The following is a 24,629-nucleotide window of genomic DNA, read 5'->3' as shown; positions in this document are numbered from 1 at the left end:
AAAAATTGGGGAAAAATTGGGGGAAAATTGGGAAAAAAATGGGAAAAATTGGGGGAAAATTGGGGGAAAATTGGGGGAAAATCCGGGAAAAAATGGGGAAAAAATGAGGAAAAAATTGGGAAAAAAATAAGGAAAAAATGGGAATTATGGGGGGGAAATGGGGAAAAAATTGGGAAAAAAATGAGGAAAAAATGAAGAAAAAATGGGAATTTGGGGCCCAGCTCGGCCTCCTTGCACTTGGTCTTCATCTGCTCCTGGAGTGGGGAAAAACAGGGGAAATCAGGGAGAGAAATGGGGAAAAATTGGGGAAATATTGGGAAAAAATTGGGGAAAAATTGGGGAAAAATTGGGGAAAAAATGGGGAAAAAATGAGGAAGAAATGAGGAAAAAAATGAGGAAAAAATGGGAATTTGGGGTAAAGAAATGGGAAAAAATTCAGGGGAAAAAACTGGGGAAATATTGGGGAAAAAATTGGGAAAAAATTTGGGAAAAAATCAGGAAAAAATTGGGAAAAAATTGGGAAAAATTGGGAAAAAAAGGAGGAAAAAATGAGGAAAAAATGGGAATTTGGGGCCCAGCTCGGCCTCCTTGCGCTTGGCCTTCATCTGCTCCTGCAGGGGAAAAACAGGGAAAATTTAGGGAGAGAAATGGGAAAAAATTGGGAAAAAATTGGGAAAAAATGGGAAAAATTGGGGAAAAGTTGGGGAAAAATCGGGGAAAAAATTAGAAAAAAATGGGAATTATGGGGGGGAAATGGGGAAAAAATTGGGAAAAATCGGGAAAAAATGAGGAAAAAATGAGGAAAAATGAGGAAAAAATGAGGAAAAATGAGGAAAAAATGGGAATTATGGGGGGAAATGGGGAAAAAATCAAGAAAAAAATGAGGAAAAAATGGGAATTTGGGGCGCAGCTCAGCCTCCTTGCGCTTGGCCTTCATCTGCTCCTGGAGTGGGGAAAAAAGGGCGAATTGAGGAAAAAAAATGGGAATTTTGGGGTAAAGAAATGGGAAAAAATCGGGAAAAATTGGGAAAAAAATGGGAATTATGGGGGGGAAATGGGGAAAAAAATCGAGAAAAAATGAGGAAAAAATGAGGAAAAAATGAGGAAAAAATGGGAATTTGGGGCCCAGCTCGGCCTCCTTGTGCTTGGCCTTCATCTGCTCCTGGAGTGGGAAAAACAGGGAAAATCAGGGAGAGAAATGGGGAAAAATTGGGGGAAAATTGGGAAAAAATGGGGAAAAAATGGGAAAAAGTGGGGAAAATTGGGAAAAAATGAGGAAAAAATGAGGAAAAAATGGGAATTTGGGGCCCAGCTCGGCCTCCTTGCGCTTGGCCTTCATCTGCTCCTGCAGGGGAAAAAATGGGAAATTTAGGGAAAAATGGGAAAAAATTGGGGAAAAATTGGGGGAAAATTGGGAAAAAATTGGGGAAAAAATGAGGAAAAAATGAGGAAAAAATGAGGAAAAAATGGAATTTGGGGTAAAGAAATGGGAAAAAAATTGGGAAAAAATTGGGGGAAAATTGGGGAAAAATTGGGGAAAAATGGGGAAAAAATGAGGAAAAAATGAGGAAAAAAATTAGGAAAAAATGAGGAAAAAAGTGAGGAAAAAATGAGGAAAAAATGAGAATTATGGGGGGAAATGGGGAAAAAATTGGGAAAAAATTGGGAAAAAATTGGGAAAAAATGGGAATTTGGGGCCCAGCTTGGCCTCCTTGCGCTTGGCCTTCATCTGCTCCTGGAGTGGGAAAAACAGGGGAAATTTGGGAAAAATGGGAGAAAAACGGGAAAATTCAGGGTCTCTTTTGGGGTCAGTTCTGGGATTTTGGGCTCAGTTTAGGCTCAGCTTTGGGGTCCCACCTTGAGCTGCTTGCTCAGCTGCTCCTTCTTCTCCTTGAGCTTGTTTGAGGTCATTTTGGGGTTTTAGGCTCAAGTTTGGGTTTTTAGGCTCAGGTTTAGGGTCAGGTTTGGGTTTTGGGGTCAGTTTTAGGTTTCTGGGGTCAGTTTTGGGGTTTAGGGTCAGTTTTGGGGTCAGTTTTGGGGTTTTCGGGTCCCACCTTGAGCTCTTCACTCAGCCTCTCCTTCTTCTCCTTGAGCTTGTTTGGGGTCACTTTGGGGTTTTTAGGCTCAGGTTTGTGGTTTTAGGCTCAGGTTTTGGTTTTTGGGCTCAGTTTTGAGGTCAGTTCTGGGTTCTTGAGGTCAGGTTTGGGTTTTGGGCTCAGTTTAGGGTCAGTTTTGGGGTCCCACCTTGAGCTCCTCGCTCAGCCTCTCCTTCTTCTCCTTGAGCTTGTTTGAGGTCATTTTGGGGTTTTAGTCTCAAGTTTGGGTTTCAGACTCAGGTTTAGGCTCAGTTTTGGGTTTTGGGGTCAGTTTTGGGGTTTGGGGTCCCACCTTGAGCTCTTCACTCAGCCTCTCCTTCTTCTCTTTGAGCTTGTTTGGGGTCACTTTGGGGTTTTAGGGTCAGGTTTGAGTTTCTGGGGTCAGTTTTGGGGTCTGGGGTCAGTTTTGGGTTTTTGGGGTCAGGTTTGGGTTTTGGGCTCAGTTTTGGGGTCCCACCTTGAGCTCCTCCATCAGCCTCTCCTTCTTCTCCTTGAGCTGGTTTGGGGTCACTTTGGGGTTTTTAGGGTCAGGTTTGTGGTTTTAGGGTCAGGTTTAGGGTCAGGTTTGGGCTTTTAGGGTCAGTTTTGGGTTTTTGGGGTCAGTTTTGGGTTTTTGAGGTCAGGTTTGGGATTTGGGGTCAGTTCTGGGTTTTTAGGGTCAGTTTTAGGGTCAGTTTTGGGTTTTTGGGGTCAGGTTTGGGATTTGAGGTCAGTTTTGGGTTTTGGGGTCACTTTTGGGTTTTTAGGGTCAGTTTTAGGGTCAGTTTTGGGGTTTGGGGTCAGTTTTAGGGTCAGTTTTGGGGTCAGTTTTGGTTTTTGGGGTCAGTTTTAGGGTCAGTTTTGGGTTTCTGGGGTCAGTTTTGGGGTTTGGGGTCAGTTTTAGGGTCAGTTTTGGGTGTTTGGGGTCAGTTTTAGGGTCAGTTTTGGGTGTTTGGGGTCAGTTTTAGGTTTTTGGGGTCAGTTTTGGGTTTTTGGGGTCAGTTTTGGGGTCAGTTCTGGGTTTGGGTCCCACCTTGAGCTCCTCCGTCAGCTTCTCCTTCTCCTTGAGCTTGTGTGGGATCACGTTGGGGTTTTTAGGGTCAGGTTTGGGTTTTAGGGTCAGGTTTGGGTTTCTGGGGTCAGTTTTGGGTTTTGGGGTCAGTTCTGGGTTTCTAGGGTCAGTTTTGGGGTCAGTTTTGGGGTTTGGGGTCAGTTTTGGGGTCAGTTTTGGGTTTGGGTCCCACCTTGAGCTCCTCCGTCAGCCTCTCCTTCTTCTCCTTCAGTTTGTCCACGGCCTTCTCGTCCCAGCGCCGAGCCTTGGCCTTGAGGTCGCTGGCGCCGCCCGAGATCACCCCGGACTTCTGGAACAGGGTCCCGTCCAGGGCCACCGTCTGTGGGGACATTGGGGACATTGGGGACAATGGGGACACCCAGAGTCACCCCGGACTTCTGGAACAGCGTCCCGTCCAGGGCCACCGTCTGTGGGGACATCATTGGGGACATCAATGGGGACATTGGGACATTGGGGACACCATGGACTTCTGGAACAGCGTCCCGTCCAGGGCCACCGTCTGTGGGACACCATTGGGGACATTGGGGACATCACTGGGGACATTGGGGACATCCATGGGACACCAGGGACTGCTGGAACAGCGTCCCATCGAGGGCCACCGTCTGGGGACACTGGGGACATTGGGGACATCATTGGGGACATTGGGGACACCCAGAGTCACCCCTGACTTCTGGAACAGCGTCCCATCCAGGGCCACTGTCTGTGGGACACCAACAGGGACATTGGGGACACCAACAGGGACATTGGGGACATCATTGGGGACACATTGGGGACACCAGGGACTGCTGGAACAGCGTCCCGTCCAGGGCCACCGTCTGTGGGACATTGGGGACACCAACAAGGACATTGGGGACATTGGGGACATCACTGGGGACACATTGGGGACATTGGGGACATCATTGGGGACACCATGGACTGCTGGAACAGGGTCCCGTCCAGGGCCACCGTCTGTGGGGACAATGGGGACATCACTGGGGACATTGGGGACATTGGGGACACCAATGGGGACATTGGGGACATTGGGGACACCATTGGGGACATTGGGGACATTGGGGACATCATTAGGGACATCACTGGGGACATCACTGGGGACATTGGGGACACCCCGGACTTCTGGAACAGCGTCCCGTCCAGGGCCACCGTCTGTGGGACAATGGGGACATTGGGGACATTGGGGACATCATTTGGGACACCATGGACTTCTGGAACAGCGTCCCATCGAGGGCCACCGTCTGTGGGACATTGGGGACACCAACAGGGACATTGGGGACATCCATGGGACACCATGGACTTCTGGAACAGGGTCCCGTCCAGGGCCACCGTCTGTGGGGACATCATTGGGGACATCATTGGGGACATTGGGGACATCCATGGGACACCATGGACTTCTGGAACAGCGTCCCATCGAGGGCCACCGTCTGTGGGACATCATTGGGGACATCACTGGGGACATTGGGGACATCATGGACTTCTGGAACAGCGTCCCGTCCAGGGCCACCGTCTGTGGGACATCACTGGGGACACCATTGGGGACATCATTGGGGACACTGGGGACATCACTGGGGCACCCCAGACTTCTTGAACAGGGTGTCCTGTCCAGGGCCACCGTCTGTGGGGACATTGGGGACATTGGGGACATCACTGGGGACATTGGGGACATTGGGGACATCATTGGGGACACATTGGGGACACATTGGGGACACCATGGACTTCTGGAACAGCGTCCCGTCCAGGGCCACCGTCTGTGGGACATTGGGGACATTGGGGACACTGGGGACATCACTGGGGACATTGGGGACACCAACAGGGACATTGGGGACACCATGGACTGCTGGAACAGCGTCCCATCGAGGGCCACCATCTGGGGACACTGGGGACATCATTGGGGACATTGGGGACATCATTGGGGACATCATTGGGGACATTGGGGACATCCATGGGACACCATGGACTGCTGGAACAGCGTCCCATCGAGGGCCACCGTCTGTGGGACATTGGGGACATTGGGGACATTGGGGACATCATTGGGGACACCATGGACTGCTGGAACAGCGTCCCGTCCAGGGCCACCGTCTGGGGACATTGGGGACATCACTGGGGACATTGGGGACATTGGGGACATTGGGGACATTGGGGACATTGGGGACACCATGGACTGCTGGAACAGCGTCCCGTCCAGGGCCACCGTCTGTGGGACATTGGGGACATCATTGGGGACACCATTGGGGACATTGGGGACACCATGGACTGCTGGAACAGCGTCCCGTCCAGGGCCACCGTCTGTGGGACACCAACAGGGACATTGGGGACACTGGGGACACCATTGGGGACATTGGGGACACCAGGGACTGCTGGAACAGCGTCCCATCCAGGGCCACCGTCTGTGGGACATTGGGGACATTGGGGACACCATTGGGGACATTGGGGACACTGGGGACATCATTGGGGACATTGGGGACACTGGGGACATCATTGGGGACATTGGGGACATCATCAGGGACACCCAGGGGACATCGGGGCTGCTTTTGGGGTGATTTCAGGCCATTTTTAGGGTATTTCTAGGGGTGGTTTTCAGGGTATTTTTGGGGTGATTTAGGGGCTCTTTTGGGGTGGTTTTTGGGGTGATTTTGGGGCAGTTTTGGGGTATTTTCAGGTCAGTTTTAGAGGGCAGCTTTGGGGTGATTTCAGGCCGGTTTTAGGATATTTCTGGGGTGGTTTTTAGGGTATTTTTGGAGTATTTTTAGGATATTTTTGGGATATTTTCGGGGCACCTTGTGGCGCTGGTGGCCCCCGAAGGCCATGGGGGTGCTTTGGGCTGGTTTTAGGGTATTTTTGGGGTGATTTTGGGGTGGTTTTGGGGCGTAGTTTGGGGCTGTTTTGGGGTGATTTAAGGCTGTTTTTTAGGGTATTTTTGGGGTAATTTCAGGCCATTTTTTGGGGTGATTTCAGGCCATTTTTAGGGTATTTTTTGGGGTGGTTTAGGGGCTCTTTTGGGGTGGTTTCTGGAGCTGTTTTGGGGTGATTTTGGGGCAGTTTTGGGGTATTTTCAGGTCAGTTTTAGAGGGCAGTTTTGGGGTGATTTCAGGCTGGTTTTAGGGTATTTTTAGGGTATTTTTGGGGTATTTTTGGGGTGATTTTGGGATATTTTGGGGGCACCTTGTGCCGCTGGTGGCCCCTGAAGGCCATGGGGCTGTTTTGGGCTGTTTTTAGGATATTTTTAGGATATTTTTGGGGTATTTTTGGGTTGATTTTGGGGCGTAGTTTGGGGCTGTTTTGGGGTGATTTAAGGCTGTTTTTTAGGGTATTTTCGGGGTAATTTCAGGCCATTTTTTGGGGTAATTTCAGGCCATTTTTTGGGGTGATTTCAGGCCATTTTTAGGGTATTTCTAGGGGTGGTTTTTAGGGTATTTTTGGAGTGGTTTAGGGGCTCTTTTGGGGTGGTTTTTGGAGCTGTTTTGGGGCAGTTTTGGGGTATTTTCAGGTCAGTTTTAGAGGGCAGTTTTGGGGTGATTTCAGGCCGGTTTTAGGGTATTTTTAGGGTATTTTTAGGATATTTTTGGGGTATTTTTGGGATATTTTGGGGCACCTTGTGCCTCTGGTGGCCCCTGAAGGCCATGGGGCTGTTTTGGGCTGGTTTTAGGATATTTTTAGGGTATTTTGGGGGTGATTTTGGGGCAGTTTTGGGGTATTTTCAGGTCAGTTTTGGGGGGCAGTTTGGGGCTGGTTTTGGGGTGATTTCAGGCCGGTTTTAGGATATTTCTGGGGTGGTTTTTAGGGTATTTTTGGAGTATTTTTGGGGTGATTTTGGGGTATTTTGGCACACCTTGTGGCGCTGGTGCCCCCCGAAGGCAATGGGGCTGTTTTTAGGATATTTTTGGGATATTTTAGGATATTTTTGGCACACCTTGTGCCTCTGGTGCCCCCCGAAGGCGATGGGGCTGTTTTTAGGATATTTTTAGGATATTTTTGGGATATTTTTGGGGTGGTTTTGGGGCACCTTGTGGCGCTGGTGCCCCCCGAAGGCCATGGGGCTGGTTTTAGGGCATTTTTGGGGTATTTTAGGATATTTTTGGGGTATTTTGGGGCACCTTGTGCCTCTGGTGCCTGCCGAAGGCCATGGGGCTGTTCTGAGCTGTTTTTAGGATATTTTTAGGATATTTTTGGGGTGATTTTGGGGTATTTTGGGGTGGTTTTGAGGTATTTTTGGGGTATTTTAGGATATTTTTGGGGTATTTTGGGGTACCTTGTGCCTCTGGTGACCCCCGAAGGCGATGGGGCTGTTCTGAGCTGGTTTTAGGATATTTTTGGGATATTTTTAGGATATTTTTGGGGTGATTTTGGGGTATTTTGGGGCACCTTGTGGCGCTGGTGCCCCCCGAAGGCCATGGGGCTGCTTTGAGCTGTTTTGAGGATATTTTTAGGATATTTTTAGGGTATTTTTGGGATATTTTGGGGCACCTTGTGCCTCTGGTGGCCCCCGAAGGCGATGGGGCTGCTTTGGGCTGGTTTTAGGATATTTTTGGGGTATTTTTGGGGTGGTTTTGGGGCAGTTTTGGGGTATTTCCAGGTCAGTTTTAGAGGGCAGTTTTGGGGTGATTTCAGGCCGGTTTTAGGGTATTTTTAGGATATTTTTGGGGTATTTTTGGGGTGGTTTTGGGGCACCTTGTGGCGCTGGTGGCCCCTGAAGGCCATGGGGCTGTTCTGAGCTGGTTTTAGGGTATTTTTGGGGTGATTTTGGAGCTCTTTTGGGGTGGGTTTGGGGCTGGTTTTAGGATATTTTTGGGGTGATTTCAGGCCATTTTTTGGGGTGATTTCAGGCCATTTTTAGGGTATTTCTAGGGATGGTTTTTAGGGTATTTTTTGGGTGATTTTGGGGTGGTTTTGGGGCACCTTGTGCCTCTGGTGCCCCCCGAAGGCGATGGGCTGTTTTTAGGATATTTTTGGGATATTTTTGGGGTATTTTGGGGCACCTTGTGGCGCTGGTGCCCCCCGAAGGCCATGGGGCTGTTTTTAGGGTATTTTGGGGGTATTTTTGGGATATTTTAGGATATTTTTGGCACACCTTGTGCCTCTGGTGCCCCCCGAAGGCCATGGGGCTGTTTTTGGGGTATTTCAGGATATTTTTAGGATATTTTTGGGGCACCTTGTGCCTCTGGTGCCCCCCGAAGGCGATGGGGGTGCTTTGGGCTGGTTTTAGGATATTTTTGGGGTATTTTTGGAGCATAGTTTGGGGCTGTTTTGGGGTGATTTAAGGCTGTTTTTTAGGGTATTTTTGGGGTGATTTTGGGGTATTTTGGCACACCTTGTGTCTCTGGTGCCCCCCGAAGGCGATCCTGCGCGCGTCCTCCACGTTGTCGCACACCAGGGCGTTCCCGCAGGCGAACTGCAGCGCCTTCTTGATGTGGGGCGGCTCGTAGCGAATGACATCGATCACCAGCTTGGCCCCGCGCAGCTCCCGCAGCTTCTCGTCCGTGGGCTTCACCTGGAGCACAGAAATTGGGGTGGAAAACCCCAAAAATGGGGTCAGGATCTCAAATTTGGGTTAAAATCCCAAAAATCAGGGGTGAAAAACCCCAAAAATGGGCACTCAAACCAACCCCACAGCTCCCACAGCTTCTCGTCCGTGGGTTTTACCTAAATCCCCAAAATTGGGGTGAAAAACCCCAAAAATGGGCACCCAAACCAACCCTGCAGCTCCCGCAGCTTCTCGTCCCTGGGCTTCACCTGAATCACAGAAATTGGGGTGGAAAACCCCAACAATGGGGTTAAATCCCAACCCACAGCTTCTTGTCTGTGGGTTTTACCTAAACCCCAAAAATTGGGGTCAAAAACCCCAAAAAAGGGCACCCAAACCAACCCCAAACCCCAGCTTGGCCCCACTCAGCTCCCGCAGCTTCTCGTCCGTGGGCTTCACCTGGAATCACAAAAATTGGGGTGGAAAACCACAAAAATGGGGTCAGGATCTCAAATTTGGGTTAAAATCCCAAAAATCAGGGGTGAAAAACCCCAAAAATGGGCACCCAAACCAACCCCGCAGCTCCCACAGCTTCTCGTCCGTGGGCTTCACCTGGAGCACAGAAATTGGGGTGAAAACCACAAAAATGGGCACTCAAACCAACCCACAGCTTCTCGTCCGTGGGTTTCACCTGAAATCACAGAAATTGGGGTGAAAAACCACAAAAATGGGCTCCCTAACCAACCCCACAGCTCCCACAGCTTCTTGTCCGTGGGTTTCACCTGAATCACAAAGATTTGGGGTGAAAAACCCCAAAAATGGGCCCCCAAACCAACCCCACAGCTCCCGCAGCTTCTCGTCCGTGGGTTTTACCTAAATCACACAAATTGGGGGTAAAAATCCCAAAAATGGGGTTAAATCCCAACCCACAGCTTCTCGTCCGTGGGCTTCACCTGAATCACAGAAATTGGGGTGGAAAATCCCAAAAATGGGCACTCAAACCAACCCCGCAGCTCCCGCAGCTTCTCGTCCGTGGGCTTCACCTGAAATCCCAAAAATTGGGGTCAAAACCCCCAAAAAAGGGTACCCAAACCAACCCTGCAGCTTCTTGTCCGTGGGTTTCACCTAAAGTCCCAGAAATTGGGGTGAAAAACCCCAAAAATGGGGTTAAATCCCAACCCACAGCTTCTCGTCCGTGGGCTTCACCTGGATCACAGAAATTGGGGTGAAAAACCACAAAAATGAGCACTCAAACCAACCCCACAGCTTCTTGTCCATGGGCTTCACCTGAATCCCAAAAATTGGGGTGAAAATCCACAAAAATGGGCACCCAAACCACCCCACAGCTTCTCGTCCGTGGGCTTCACCTGGATCACAGAAATTTGGGGTGAAAAACCCCAAAAATGGGGTTAAATCCCAACCCACAGCTTCTTGTCTGTGGGCTTTACCTAAAATCCCAAAATCAGGAGTTATAAACCCAAAACAGAGAACCCAAACCACCCCAACACTTCTCGTCCTAGGGCTGCACCTAAAATCCCAAAAACTGGGGTGAAAAACACAAAAAATGGGGTCAGGATCTCAAATTTGGGTTAAAATCCCAAAAATCAGGGGTGAAAAACCCCAAAAATGGGGTCAGGATCTCAAGTTTGGGTTGGAATCCCAAAATCAGGGGTGAAAAACCCCAAACCAGAGAACCCAAACCACCCCACAGCTTCTGGTCCGTGGGCTTCACCTAAAATCCCAAAAATTGGGGTGAAAAACCCCAAAAATGGGGTTAAATCCCAACCCACAGCTTCTCGTCCATGGGTTTCACCAGAAATCCCAAAAATTGGGGGTCAAAAACCCCAAAAATGGGGTCAGGATCTCAAATTTGGGTTAGAATCCCAAAATCAGGGGTTAAAAACCCCAAAAATGGGGTCAGGATCTCAAATTGGGGGTCAAAATCCCAAAATCAGGAGTTATAAACCCAAAACAGAGAACCCAAACCAACCCACAGCTTCTGGTCCGTGGGTTTTACCTGAAATCCCCAAAATTGGGGTGAAAAACCCCAATAATGGGGTTAAATCCCAACCCACAGCTTCTCGTCTGTGGGTTTTACCAAAATCCCAAAAATTGGGGTCAAAAACCACAAAAATGGGCACCCAAACCAACCCCACAGCTCCCACAGCTTCTCGTCTGTGGGTTTTACCTAAAATCCCAAAAATTGGGGGTCAAAAACCCCAAAAATGGGGTCAGGATCTCAAGTTTGGGTTGGAATCCCAAAATCAGGGGTTAAAAACCCCAAAAATGGGGTCAAGATCCTAAATGGGGGTCAAAATCCCAAAATCAGGAGTGATAAACCCAAAACAGAGAACCCAAACCACCCCAACGCTTCTCGTCCGTGGGTTTTACCTAAAATCCCAAAAATTGGGGTGAAAAACCCCAAAAATGGGGTTAAATCCCAACCCACAGCTTCTCGTCTGTGGGTTTTACCTAAATCCCCAAAATTGGGGTGAAAAACCCCTAAAATGGGGTCAGGATCTCAAAATTGGGGTCAAAACCCCAAAACTGGGGGGTTAAAACCCCAAAATGGGCACCTAAACTCCCTCTGCAGCTTCTCATCTGTGGCTTTCACCTGAATCCCAAAAATTTGGGGGTGAAAAACCCCAAAAATGGGGTCAGGATCTCAAATTGGGGTCAAAATCCCAAAATCAGGAGTTGTAAACCCAAAACAGAGAACCCAAACCAACCCACAGCTTCTCGTCTGTGGGTTTTACCTAAAATCCCAAAAATTGGGGTGAAAAACCCCAAAAATTGAGTTAAATCCCAACCCACAGCTTCTCGTCTGTGGGTTTTACCTAAAATCCCAAAAATTGGGGTGAAAAACCCCAAAAATGGGGTTAAATCCCAACCCACAGCTTCTTGTACTTGAGTTTTACCAAAATCCCCAAAAATTGGGGTGAAAAATCCCAAAAATGGGGTTAAATCCCAACCCACAGCTTCTTGTACTTGAGTTTTACCAAAACCCCAAAAATTGGGGGGAAAAACCCCAAAAATGGGGTCAGGATGTCAAAATTGGGGTCAAAACCCCAAAAATTGGGGTGTTAAAAACCCCCAAAATGGGATCAGGATCTCAAATTTGGGTCAAAATCCCAAAATCAGGAGTTATAAACCCAAAACAGAGAACCCAAACCACCCCAAGGCTTCTTGTCCTAGGGCTGCACCTAAAATCCCAAAAATTGGGGGGCAAAAACCCCAATAATGGGGTTAAATCCCAACCCACAGCTTCTCGTCCATGGGTTTTACCTAAATCCCAAAAATTGGGGGTGAAAAACCCAAAAAGGGCACCCAAACCAACCCCACAGCTCCCACAGCTTAATGTCTGTGGGTTTTACCTAAAGTCACAAAAATTGGGGTGAAAAACCCCAATAATGGGGTCAGGATCTCAAGTTTGGGTTAGAATCCCAAAATCAGGGGTTAAAAACCCCAAAAATGGGGTCAAGATCCTAAATTTGGGTCAAAATCCCAAAATCAGGAGTTATAAACCCAAAACAGAGAACCCAAACCAACCCACAGCTTCTCGTCCGTGGGCTTCACCTGAAATCACAAAAATTGGGGGTGAAAAACCCCAAAAATGGGGTTAAATCCCAACCCACAGCTTCCTGTACTTGAGTTTTACCTAAATCACCAAAATTGGGAATAAAAAATCCCAAAAATGGGGTTAAATCACAACCCACAGGTTCTTGTCCATGGGTTTTACCTAAAATCCCAAAAATTGGGGTGAAAAACCCCAAAAATGGAGTTAAATCCCAACCCACAGCTTCTCGTCCGTGGGTTTCACCTGAAATCCCAAAAATTGGGGTGAAAAACCCCAAAAATGGGGTTAAATCCCAACCCACAGCTTCCTGTACTTGAGTTTTACCAAAATCCCCAAAATTGGGAATAAAAAACCCCAAAAATGGGGTTAAACCCCAACCCACAGCTTCTCATCCGTGGGTTTTACCTAAACCCCAAAAATTGGGGTGAAAAATCCCAAAAATTGAGTTAAATCCCAACCCACAGCTTCTCGTCCGTGGGCTTCACCTGGATCACAAAGATTTGGGGTGAAAATCCACAAAAATGGGCACTCAAACCAACCCCACAGCTCCCGCAGCTTCTCGTCCGTGGGCTTTACCTAAATCACAGAAATTGGGGTGAAAAACCCCAAAAATGGGGTTAAATCCCAACCCACAGCTTCTTGTCCATGGGTTTTACCTAAATCCCAAAAATTTGGGTCAAAAATTCCAAAAAATGGGCCCCCAAACAACCCCAAACCCCAGCTTGGCCCCACACAGCTCCTGCAGCTTCTCGTCCGTGGGCTTCACCTGAATCACAAAAATTGGGGGTGAAAAACCCCAAAAATGGGGTTAAATCCCAACCCGCAGCTTCCTGTACTTGAGTTTTACCTAAATCCCAAAAATTGGGGTCAAAAACCCCCAAAAAAGGGTACCCAAACCAACCCTGCAGCTTCTTGTCCGTGGGTTTCACCTAAAGTCCCAGAAATTGGGGTCAAAAATCCCAAAAATGGGGTTAAATCCCAACCCACAGCTTATCGTCTGTGGGCTTCACCTGAATCACAGAAATTGGGGTGAAAAACCACAGAAATGGGCACTCAAACCAACCCACAGCTTCTCGTCCGTGGGCTTCATCTGAATCACAAAGATTTGGGGTGAAAAACCACAGAAATGGGCACTCAAACCAACCCCGCAGCTTCTCGTCTGTGGGTTTTACCTAAACCCCAAAAATTGGGGTCAAAAACCCCAAAAATGGGCACTCAAACAACCCCAAACCCCAGCTTGGCCCCACACAGCTCCTGCAGCTTCTCGTCCGTGGGTTTTACCAAAATCCCAAAAATTGGGGTGAAAAACCCCAAAAATGGGCACCCAAACCAACCCCACAGCTTCTCGTCTGTGGGCTTCACCTGAATCACAAAAATTGGGGTGAAAAACCACAAAAATGGGGTTAAATCCCAACCCACAGCTTCCTGTACTTGAGTTTTACCAAAATCCCAAAAAATTGGTGGTGAAAAACCCCAAAAAGGGGCACCCAAACCAACCCCAAAGTTCCAACAGCTTCTCGTCTGTGGGTTTTACCTAAATCCCAAAAATTGGGGTCAAAAACCCCAAAAATGGGGTCAGGATCTCAAATTTGGGGTCAAAATCCCAAAATCAGGGGTTATGAACCCAAAACAGAGAACCCAAACCAACCCACAGCTTCCTGTACTTGAGTTTTACCTAAATCCCCAAAAACTGGGGTCAAAAATCCCAAAAATGGGGTTAAATCCCAACCCGCAGCTTCCTGTACTTGAGTTTTACCAAAATCCCAAAAAATTGGGGGTGAAAAACCCCAAAAATGGGGTCAGGATCTCAAATTTGGGTTGGAATCCCAAAATCAGGGGTTAAAAACCCCAAAAATGGGGTCAGGATCCTAAATTGGGGTCAAAATCCCAAAATCAGGAGTTATAAACCCAAAACAGAAAACCCAAACCACCCCAACGCTTCTCGTCTGTGGGCTGCACCTAAAATCCCAAAAATTGGGGTGAAAAACCCCAAAAATGGGGTTAAATCCCAACCCGCAGCTTCCTGTACTTGAGTTTTACCTAAACCCCAAAAATTGGGGTGAAAAACCCCAAAAATGGGCACTCAAACCAACCCACAGCTTCTCGTCTGTGAGTTTCACCTAAAGTCCCAGAAATTGGGGTGAAAAACCCCAAAAATGGAGTTAAATCCCAACCCACAGCTTCCTGTACTTGAGTTTTACTAAAATCCCCAAAAATTGGGGTGAAAAATCCCAAAAATGGGCACCCAAACCAACCCCAAACCCCAGCTTGGCCCCACGCAGCTCCTGCAGCTTCTCGTCTGTGGGTTTTGCCTAAAATCACAAAAATTGGGGTCAAAAACCCCAAAAATGGGCACCCAAACAACCCCACAGCTCCCGCAGCTTCTCGTCCATGGGTTTTACCTAAAATCCCAAAAATTGGGTGAAAAACCCCAAAAATGGGCACCCAAACCAACCCTCAGCTCCCACAGCTTATTGTCTATGGGTTTCACCTAAAATCACAAAAATTGGGGGTCAAAAATCCCAAAAATGGAGGTAAATCCCAACCCACAGCTTCTCGTCTGTGGGTTTTACCTATACCCCAAAAATTGGGGTCAAAAATCCCAAAATGGGCACCCAAACCAACCCCACAGCTCCCACAGCTTCTCGTCTGTGGGTTTTACCTAAATCACAAAGATTGGGGGTGAAAAACCCCAAAATGGGGTCAGGATCTCAAATTTGGGTTAGAATCCCAAAATCAGGGGTTAAAAACCCCAAAATGGGATCAGGATCCTAAATTGGGGTCAAAACCCCAAAATCAGGAGTTATAAACCCGAAACAGAGAACCCAAACAACCCCAACGCTTCCTGTCCGTGGGTTTCACCTGAAATCCCAAAAATTGGGGTGAAAAACCCCAAAAATGGGGTTAAATCCCAACCCACAGCTTCCTGTACCTGGGTTTTACCTAAATCCCAAAATTTGGGGTGAAAAACCCCAAAAATGGGGTTAAATCCCAACCCACAGCTTCCTGTACTTGAGTTTTACTAAAATCCCCAAAACTGGGGTGAAAAATCCCAAAAAGGGCGCCCAAACCAACCCCGCAGCTCCCACAGCTTATTGTCTGTGGGTTTTACCTGAAATCCCAAAAATTGGGGGTCAAAAACCCCAAAAATGGGGTCAGGATCTCAAAATTGGGGTCAAAAACCCAAAACTGGGGGGTTAAAACCCCAAAATAGGCAAAATTCCCTCTGCAGCTTCTCATCTGTGGCTTTCACCTGAATCCCAAAAATTTGGGGATGAAAAACCCCAAAAATGGGGTCAGGATCTCAAGTTTGGGTTGGAATCCCAAAATCAGGGGCTAAAAATCCCAAAAATGGGGTCAGGATCTCATATTGGGGTCAGAACCCCAAAACCATGCAGTGAAAAACCCCAAAATGGGCTCGCTGACCCCAAAACCCTTTTAGGGTTTTTCAGTGACCCCAAAGCCCTTTTAGGGTTTCTCCTGACCCCAGACCCTGTTTTTGGGTTTTCACTGCCCCCAAATTCCTTTTTAGGGTTTTCACTGACCCCAAACCTCGCTGTAGGATTTCTCCTGCCCCCAAACACATTTTAGGGTTTCTCCTGCCCTTTTGGGGTCCCACCTTGAGGCACTTGAGGGGCAGGAAGGTCTCAGTTACCCAAACCTCGCTGTAAAGTTTCTCCTGACCCCAAACCCCATTTAGGGTTTCTCTCTGACCCCAAACCTCGCTGTAGGATTTCTCCTGACCCCAAATCCCCTTTTAGGGTTTCTCCTGCCCTTTTGGGGTCCCACCTCGAGGCAGTCGAGGGGCAGGAAGGTCTCAGTTACCCAAACCCCACTGTAGGGTTTTCACTGCCCCCAAACCCCATTTAGGATTTTCACTGACCCCAAACCCTCTCACAGGATTTTTTCCTGACCCAAACCCCCTTTTATGATTTCTCCTGACCCCAAACCCGTTATAGGGTCCCCAAAGATGGTTTTAGGATTTTCAATGACCCCAAACCCAGTTATAGGGTTTTTCCTGACCCCAAACCCCATTTTAGGGTTTTCACTGACCCCAAACCCTGTTACAGGATTTTCTCCTGACCCCAAACCCCCTTTCAGGGTTTCTCCTGCCCTTTTGGGGTCCAACCTCGAGGCACTTGAGGGGCAGGAAGGTCTCAGTTACCCACACTGCAATCCAGGGTTCCTCCTGCCCCCAAACACGTTTTAGGTTTCTCTCTGACCCCAAACCCTGTTACAGGATTTTCTCCTGACCCCAAATCCCCTTTTATGATTTCTCTTGACCCCAAACCCTGTTATAGGGTTTCTCCTGTCCCCAAAGATGGTTATAGGGTTTCTCTCTGACCCCAAACCTCGCTGTAGGATTTCTCCTGCCCCCAAATCCCCTTTTAGGGTTTTTCCTGCCCTTTTGGGGTCCAACCTTGAGGCACTCGAGGGGCAGGAAGGTCTCAGTTACCCAAACCTCGCTGTGGGGTTTCTCCTGACCCCAAACCCCATTTTAGGGTTTTCACTGACCCCAAATCTCACTGTAGGATTTCTCCTGACCCCAAACCCCCTTTTATGATTTCTCCTGACTCCAAACCCGTTATAGGGTCTGACCTCGAGGCAGTCAAGGGGCAGGAAGGTCTCAGTTACCCAAACCCCGCTGTGGGGTTTCTCCTGACCCCAAATCCCCTTTTAGGGTTTCTCCTGCCCCCAAACCCCCTTTTAGGGTTTCTCCTGCCCTTTTGGGGTCCCACCTCGAGGCAGTCGAGGGGCAGGAAGGTCTCAGTTACCCACACTGCAATCTAGGGTTCCTCCTGCCCCCAAACACGTTTTAGGGTTTCTCCTGCCCCCAAACCCCCTTTTAGGGTCTCTCCTGCCCTCCTGGGGTCCCACCTCGAGGCAGTCGAGGGGCAGGAAGGTCTCAGTTACCTGCTGACCCCAAACCCCATTTTAGGGTTTTCACTGACCCCAAACCTCGCTGTAGGATTTCTCCAGCCCCCAAATCCCCTTTTAGGGTCTCTCCCACCCTTCTGGGGTCCCACCTCGAGGTAGTCGAGGGGCAGGAAGGTCTCGGGCTCCCCGCGCTGCTCCTTGATGTACTGGATGCAATCCCTGCCCGTCTTCTCCGAGTCCACGATGATGGCGTCCATGTTCTTGCCCAGCACCTTGGTCACCGCGATCTGGTACTTCTTCTGGGTCGGCTGGCACAGGTCAATCAGGCGGCCATACTGCAATTATGGGGGCAGTTATAGGGTCAGTTATGGGGTATGGGGTCAGGTGTGGGCTATGGGGTCAGGGACACGGGGCAATGTCAGTTATGGGGCAGAGACACCGGCAGTGGGGTTGGTTCTACTGTGTGGGCTGGCACAGGTCAATCAGGCGGCCATACTGCAATTATGGGGTCGGTTATGGGGTCAGTTATGGGGTATGGGGTCAGGTGTGGGGCTATGGGGTATGGGGTCAGGGACACAGGGCAATGTCAGTTATGGGGCAGGGACACCAGCAATGGGGTTGGTTCCTCTGCGTGGGCTGGCACAGGTCAATGAGGCGGCCATACTGTGGGGTTTGGGGTCAGTTATGGGGTCAGTTATGGGGTCAGGTTTGGGCTATGGGGTCAGGGACATGGGGCAATGTCAGTTATGGGGTCAGGTATGGGGTCAGGTGTGGGGCTATGGGGTCAGGGACATGGGGCAATGTCAGTTATGGGGTCAGGTATGGGGTCAGGTGTGGGCTATGGGGCTATGGGGTCAGGGACACGGGGCAATGTCAGTTATGGGGCAGGGATGTCAGTTATGGGGCAGGGACAGGCAGTGGGGTTGGTTCTTCTGCGTGGGCTGGCACAGGTCAATCAGGCGGCCATACTGTGGGTTATGGGGTCAGTAATAGGGTCAGGTATAGGGTGTGGGGTCAGTTATGGGGTCAGGTGTGGGCTATGGGGTCAGGGACACAGGGCAATGTCAGTTATGGGGCAGGGACACTGGCCATGGGGTTGGTTCTTCTGCATGGGCTGGCACAGGTCAATCAGGCGGCCATACTGTGGGTTATAGGGTCAGTTATGGGGTCAGGTGTGGGGTATGGGGTCAGTTATGGGGTCAGTTATAGGGTATGGGGTCAGTTATGGGATCAGTTATGGGGTCAGGTTTGGGCTATGGGGTCAGGGACACGGGGCAATGTCAGTTATGGGGCAGGGACACCAGCAGTGGGGTTGGTTCTTCTGCGTGGGCTGGCACAGGTCAATCAGGCGGCCATACTGCAATTATGGGGTCAGTTATAGGGTGTGGGGTCAGTTATGGGGTCAGGTGTGGGGTCAGTTATGGGGTCAGGTGTGGGGGTATGGGGTATGGGGTCAGGGACACAGGGCAATGTCAGTTATGGGGCAGGGACACCGGCAGTGGGGTTGGTTCTTCTGCGTGGGCTGGCACAGGTCAATCAGGCGGCCATACTGCAGGGTTTGGGGTCAGTTATGGGGTCAGTTATGGGGTATGGGGTCAGCTATGGGGTCAGGTGTGGGGCTATGGAGTCAGGGACACGGGGCAATGTCAGTTATGGGGCAGGGACACCGGCAGTGGGGCTGGCTCTTTTGGGTCGGCTAGCACAGGGCAATGAGGCGGCCATACTGCAGGTTATGGGGTCAGTTATGGGGTGTGGGGTCAGTTATGGGGTCAGGTGTGGGGGTGTGGGGCTATGGGGTCAGGGACACGGGGCAATGTCAGTTATAGGGCAGGGATGTCACTTATGGGGCAGGGACACTGACAGTGGGGTTGGTTCTTCTGCGTGGGCTGGCACAGGTCAATGAGGCGGCCATACTGCAATTATGGGGGCAGTTATAGGGTCAGTTATGGGGTCAGTTATAGGGTATGGGGTCAGTTATGGGGTCAGGTGTGGGGTCAGGTGTGGGGTATGGGGTCAGGCACACGAGGCAGTGTCAGTTATGGGGCAGGGACACCGGCAGTGGGGTTGGCTCTTCTGTGTGGGCTGGCACAGGTCAATGAGGCGGCCATACTGCAGTTATGGGGTCAGTTATGGGGTCAGTTATAGGGTGTGGGGTCAGGTATGGGGCTATGGGGTCAGGGACACAGGGCAATGTCAGTTATGGGGCAGGGACACCGGCAATGGGGTCGGTTCTTCTGCGTGGGCTGGCACAGGTCAATGAGGCGGCCATACTGCAATTATGGGGGCAGTTATGGGGTCAGTTATGGGGTCAGGTGTGGGGTCAGTCAGGTATGGGGTCAGGGATATCAGTTATGGGGCAGAGATATCAGTTATGGGGCAGAGATATCAGTTATGGGATATCAATTATGGGATATCAGTCATGGGATATCAGGGGTATCAGTTATGGGATATCAGTTATGGGATATCAGGGGTATCAGCTATGGGATATCAGGGATGTCAGTTATGGGGTCAGGGATATCAGTTATGGGATATCAGTTATGGGGCAGAGATATCAGTTATGGGATATCAGGGGTATCAGTTTATGGGATATCAGTTATGGGGTCAGGGATATCAGTTATGGGTCAGCAATATCAGTTATGGGATATCAGTTATGGGTCAGCAATATCAGTTATGGGATATCAGGGGTATCAGTTATGGGATATCAGTTATGGGTCAGGGATATCAGTTATGGGATATCAGGGGTATCAGTTATGGGATATCAGTTATGGGTCAGGGATATCAGTTATGGGATATCAGGGGTATCAGTTATGGGATATCAGTTATGGGTCAGGGATATCAGTTATGGGATATCAGGGATATCAGTTATGGGATATCAGGGATATCAGTTATGGGGTCAGGGATATCAGTTATGGGATATCAGGGATATCAGTTATGGGGTCAGGGATATCAGTTATGGGGCAGGGATGTCAGTTATGGGATATCAGTTATGGGTCAGGGATATCAGTTATGGGATATCAGGGATATCAGTTATGGGATATCAGGGATATCAGTTATGGGTCAGGGATATCAGTTATGGGATATCAGGGATGTCAGTTATGGGATATCAGGGGTATCAGTTATGGGATATCAGGGATATCAGTTATGGGTCAGGGATATCAGTTATGGGATATCAGGGATATCAGTTATGGGATATCAGGGATATCAGTTATGGGATATCAGGGATATCAGTTATGGGTCAGGGATATCAGTTATGGGATATCAGGGATATCAGTTATGGGATATCAGGGATATCAGTTATGGGATATCAGGGATATCAGTTATGGGTCAGGGATATCAGTTATGGGATATCAGGGATATCAGTTATGGGATATCAGGGATATCAGTTATGGGGCAGGGATGTCAGTTATGGGGCAGGGATGTCAGTTATGGGGTCAGGGATATCAGTTATGGGGCAGGGATGTCAGTTATGGGGTCAGGGATATCAGTTATGGGATATCAGGGGTATCAGTTATGGGGCAGGTGTGGGGTTTTGGGGCTGGTTTTAGGGCAGTTTCTGGGGTGTTTTGGGGCACATTTCAGCGTATTTTGGGTCAGTTTGGGGTCAGTTTTGGGGTACATTTCAGGGTATTTTGGGTCAGTTTTGGGGCACATTTCAGGGTATTTTGGGTCAGTTTTTGGGGTGTTCTGGGTCAGTTTGGGGTCAGTTTTCAGGGGTGTTTTGGGGCACATTTCAGCGTATTTTGGGTCAGTTTGGGGTCAGTTTTGGGGCACATTTCAGGGTATTTTGGGTCAGTTTTTGGGGTGTTCTGGGTCAGTTTTTGGGGGTGTTTTGGGTCAGTTTTTGGGGTGTTCTGGGTCAGTTTGGGGTCAGTTTTGGGGCACATTTCAGGGTATTTTCGGTCAGTTTTTGGGGTGTTCTGGGTCAGTTTTTGGGGGTGTTTTGGGTCAGTTTTTGGGGTGTTCTGGGTCAGTTTATGGTGCAGTTTCTAGGGTGTTTTGGGTCAATATCTGGGGGTATTCTGGGTCAGTTTTTGGGGTGTTCTGGGTCAGTTTCTGGGGGTGTTTTGGGTCAGTTTTTGGGGTGTTCTGGGTCAGTTTTGGGGTACATTTCAGGGTATTTTGGGTCAGTTTTCAGGTACATTTCAGGGTATTTTGGGTCAGTTTGGGGTCAGTTTTTGGGGTACATTTCAGGGTATTTTGGGTCAGTTTTTGGGGTGTTCAGGGTCAGTTTTGGGGCACATTTCAGGGTATTTTGGGTCAGTTTTGGGGTACATTTCAGGGTATTTTGGGTCAGTTTTTGGGGTGTTCTGGGTCAGTTTGGGGTCAGTTTTTGGGGTGTTCAGGGTCAGTTTTGGGGTACATTTCAGCGTATTTTGGGTCAGTTTTTGGGGTGTTTAGGGTCAGTTTTTGGTGCAGTCTCAGGGGGTATTTTGGGTCAGTTTTTGGGGTGTTCAGGGTCAGTTTTTGGGTACATTCCAGGGTATTTTGGGTCAGTTTTTGGGGTGTTCTGGGTCAGTTTTCAGGGGTGTTTTGGGGTACATTTCAGGGTATTTTGGGTCAGTTTTTGGGGTGTTCAGGGTCAGTTTATGGTGCAGTTTCTGGGGTGTTTTGGGTCAGTCCCTGGGGGTATTCTTGGTCAGTTTTTGGGGTGTTTTTGGGGTGTTCTGGGTCAGTTTGGGGTCAGTTTTTGGGGGTGTTTTGGGTCAGTTTTTGGGGTATTTTGGGTCAGTTTTTGGTCATTTTCTGAGGGAGTTTTGGGTCAGTTTTGGGGCACATTTCAGGGTATTTTGGGTCAGTTTTTGGGGTCTTCAGGGTCAGTTTTTGGGGCACATTTCAGGGTATTTTGGGTCAGTTTTGGGGTACATTTCAGGGTATTTTGGGTCAGTTTTTGGGGTGTTTAGGGTCAGTTTCTGGGTGTGTTTTGGGGTACATTTCAGGGTATTTTGGGGTGTTTTGGGGTACATTTCAGGGTATTTTGGGTCAGTTTGGGGTCAGTTTTGGGGTACATTTCAGGGTATTTTGGGTCAGTTTTTGGGCTGTTCAGGGTCAGTTTGGGGTCAGTTTTTGGGGGTGTTTTGGGGTACATTTCAGGATATTTTGGTCAGTTTTTGGGTCAGGTTTTGGTCATTTTCTGAGGGAGTTTTGGGTCAGTTTTGGGGTATATTTCAGGGTATTTTGGGTCAGTTTTTGGGGTGTTCAGGGTCAGTTTTGGGGTATATTTCAGGGTATTTTGGGTCAGTTTTTGGGGTGCTCTGGGTCAGTTTTTGGGGTGTTTTGGGTCAGTTTTCGGAGGTGTTTTGGGGTGCATTTCAGGGTATTTTGGGTCAGTTTTTGGGGTGTTCTGGGTCAGTTTTGGGGTCAGTTTTTGGGGTGTTCTGGGTCAGTTTCTGGGGGCGTTTTTGGGTCAGTTCCTGGGGTGTTCAGGGTCAGTTTTTGGGGTACATTTCAGGGTATTTTGGGTCAGTTTTTGGGGTACATTTCAGGGTATTTTGGGCCAGTTTTTGGGGTGTTCTGGGTCAGTTTTGGGGCACATTTCAGGGTATTTTGGGTCAGTTTTTGGGGTGTTCTGGGGGCGTTTCAGGGTCAGTTTTTGGGGTGTTCTGGGGGCGTTTTTGGGTCAGTTTTTGGGGTGTTCTGGGGGCGTTTTTGGGTCAGTTTTTGGGGTGTTCAGGGTCAGTTTTTGGGTCAGTTCCTGTGTGTTTCCATCCCCCCGGGCCCGGCGCTCACCACGGAGCCGGGGTAGAGGCGCTTGATGCTGTCCATGATCTCGGCCTTGCGCTGCTGCCGGCTGCTCTCCTGGCGGTCGATGCGCGCGTCCCCGAGCTGCTCCATCACCTGGTTCAGCTCCTTGTTGATCTCGTCGATGCGGCGCTTGGCCAGCTCCACCTCCTCCGTCAGCTCGCCCTCCAGGCGCTTCTGCTCCTCCAGGGACTGCCTGGGGGCGAAAAATGGGGTTTGGGGTCATTTTGGGGGGTTTGGGGGTGAAAAATGGGATCTGGGGGCTGAAAATGGGGAGAAATGGGGGTTTGGGGGTGAGAAATGGGGATTTGGGGAACTGATCCTACAGCCTTGAGGTGTTTCTGCTCCTCCAGGGATTGTCTGGGGGGGAAATGGGGGTGTGGGGGTGAGAAATGGGGAGAAATGGGGATTTGGGGGTGAGAAATGGGGATTTGGGGGCTGAAAATGGGGATTTGGGGGCTGAAAATGGGGAGAAATGGGGGTTTGAGGGCTGATCTCACACCCTCCAGGCGCTTCTGCTCCTCCAGGGACTGCCTGGGAGGGAAATGGGGGTGAGAAATGGGGAGAAATGGGGGTTTGGGGGGTGAAAATGGGGAGAAATGGGAGTTTGGGGTCTGATCTCACACCCTCCAGGCGCTTCTGCTCCTCCAGGGACTGCCTGGGGGGAAATGGGGTGAGAAATGGGATTTGGGGGGTGAAAATGGGGAGAAATGGGGGTTTGGGGGTGAAAAATGGGGAGAAATGGGGGTTTGGAGTCGTTTTGGGGGGTTTGGGGGTGAAAAATGGGGATTTGGGGGCTGAAAATGGGGATTTGGGGGGTGAAAATGGGGAGAAATGGGGGTTTGAGGTAATTTTGGTGGGTTTGGGGGCTGATCTCACACCCTCCAGGCGCTTCTGCTCCTCCAGGGACTGCCTGCGGGGAAATGGGGGCAAGAAATGGGGATTTGGGGGCTGAAAATGGGGATTTGGGGGGTGAAAATGGGGGTTTGGGGGGAGAAATGGGGGTTTGGGGGGTGAAAATGGGGAGAAATGGGGGTTTGGGGGTGAAAATGGGGATTTGGGGGGTGAAAAATGGGATCTGGGGGGCTGATCCTACAGCCTCGAGGTGTTTCTGCTCCTCCAGGGACTGCCTGGGGGGAAATGGGGGTGAGAAATGGGATTTGGGGGGTGAAAATGGGGAGAAATGGGGGTTTGGGGCTGAAAAATGGGGAGAAATGGGGGTTTGAGGGGTGAAAAATGGGGATTCGGGGGGCTGAAAATGGGGGTTTGGGGTGAGAAATGGGGAGAAATGGGGGTTTGGGGGTGAAAAATGGGGATTTGGGGGTAAAAAATGGGATTTGGGGGGCTGATCCTACACCCTCCAGGCGCTTCTGTTCCTCCAGGGACTGCCTGGGGGGAAATGGGGTGAGAAATGGGGATTTGGGGGGTGAGAAATGGGGGTTTGGGAGTGAAAAATGGGGAGAAATGGGGGTTTGGGGGCTGAAAATGGGGAGAAATGGGGGTTTGGAGTCGTTTTGGGTGGTTTGGGGGTGAAAAATGGGATTTGGGGGTGAGAAATGGGGAGAAATGGGGGTTTGGGGGTGAAAAATGAGGATTCGGGGGGCTGAAAATGGGGAGAAATGGGGGTTTGGGGTAATTTTGGGGGATTTGGGGGGCTGATCTCACACCCTCCAGGCACTTCTGCTCCTCCAGGGACTGCCTGGAGAAATAGGGGGGGAAAATGGGATTTGGGGGCTGAAAATGGGGAGAAATGGGGGTTTGGGGGTGAAAAATGGGGAGAAATGAGGGTTTGGGGGTGAGAAATGGGGGTTTGGGGGCTGAAAATGGGGATTC

General features: G+C 49.6%; 1 protein-coding gene across 1 annotated transcript in view; it reads right to left on the bottom strand.

Moving 5' to 3' along the window:
* Nucleotides 1-3,319: 3,319 nt before the first annotated feature.
* The window catches only part of SMC1A (structural maintenance of chromosomes 1A), a gene marked incomplete at its 3' end in the record, with an annotated part of 47,365 nt that continues 26,055 nt past the window's right edge, over nt 3,320-24,629 (bottom strand). The window contains 4 exon segments of the mRNA XM_074531010.1: nt 3,320-3,466; nt 8,450-8,629; nt 17,207-17,392; nt 22,785-22,992. Of these exon segments, the coding sequence (XP_074387111.1) occupies nt 3,320-3,466; nt 8,450-8,629; nt 17,207-17,392; nt 22,785-22,992 (721 nt within the window).

This window comes from Zonotrichia albicollis, chromosome 34, assembly GCF_047830755.1.
Source record: "Zonotrichia albicollis isolate bZonAlb1 chromosome 34, bZonAlb1.hap1, whole genome shotgun sequence".
In the NCBI taxonomy this organism is placed as follows: Eukaryota; Metazoa; Chordata; class Aves; order Passeriformes; family Passerellidae; genus Zonotrichia; species Zonotrichia albicollis.
Note: the sequence above shows the minus strand (reverse complement) of the source record. Positions and strands in the feature narration are given on the sequence as shown.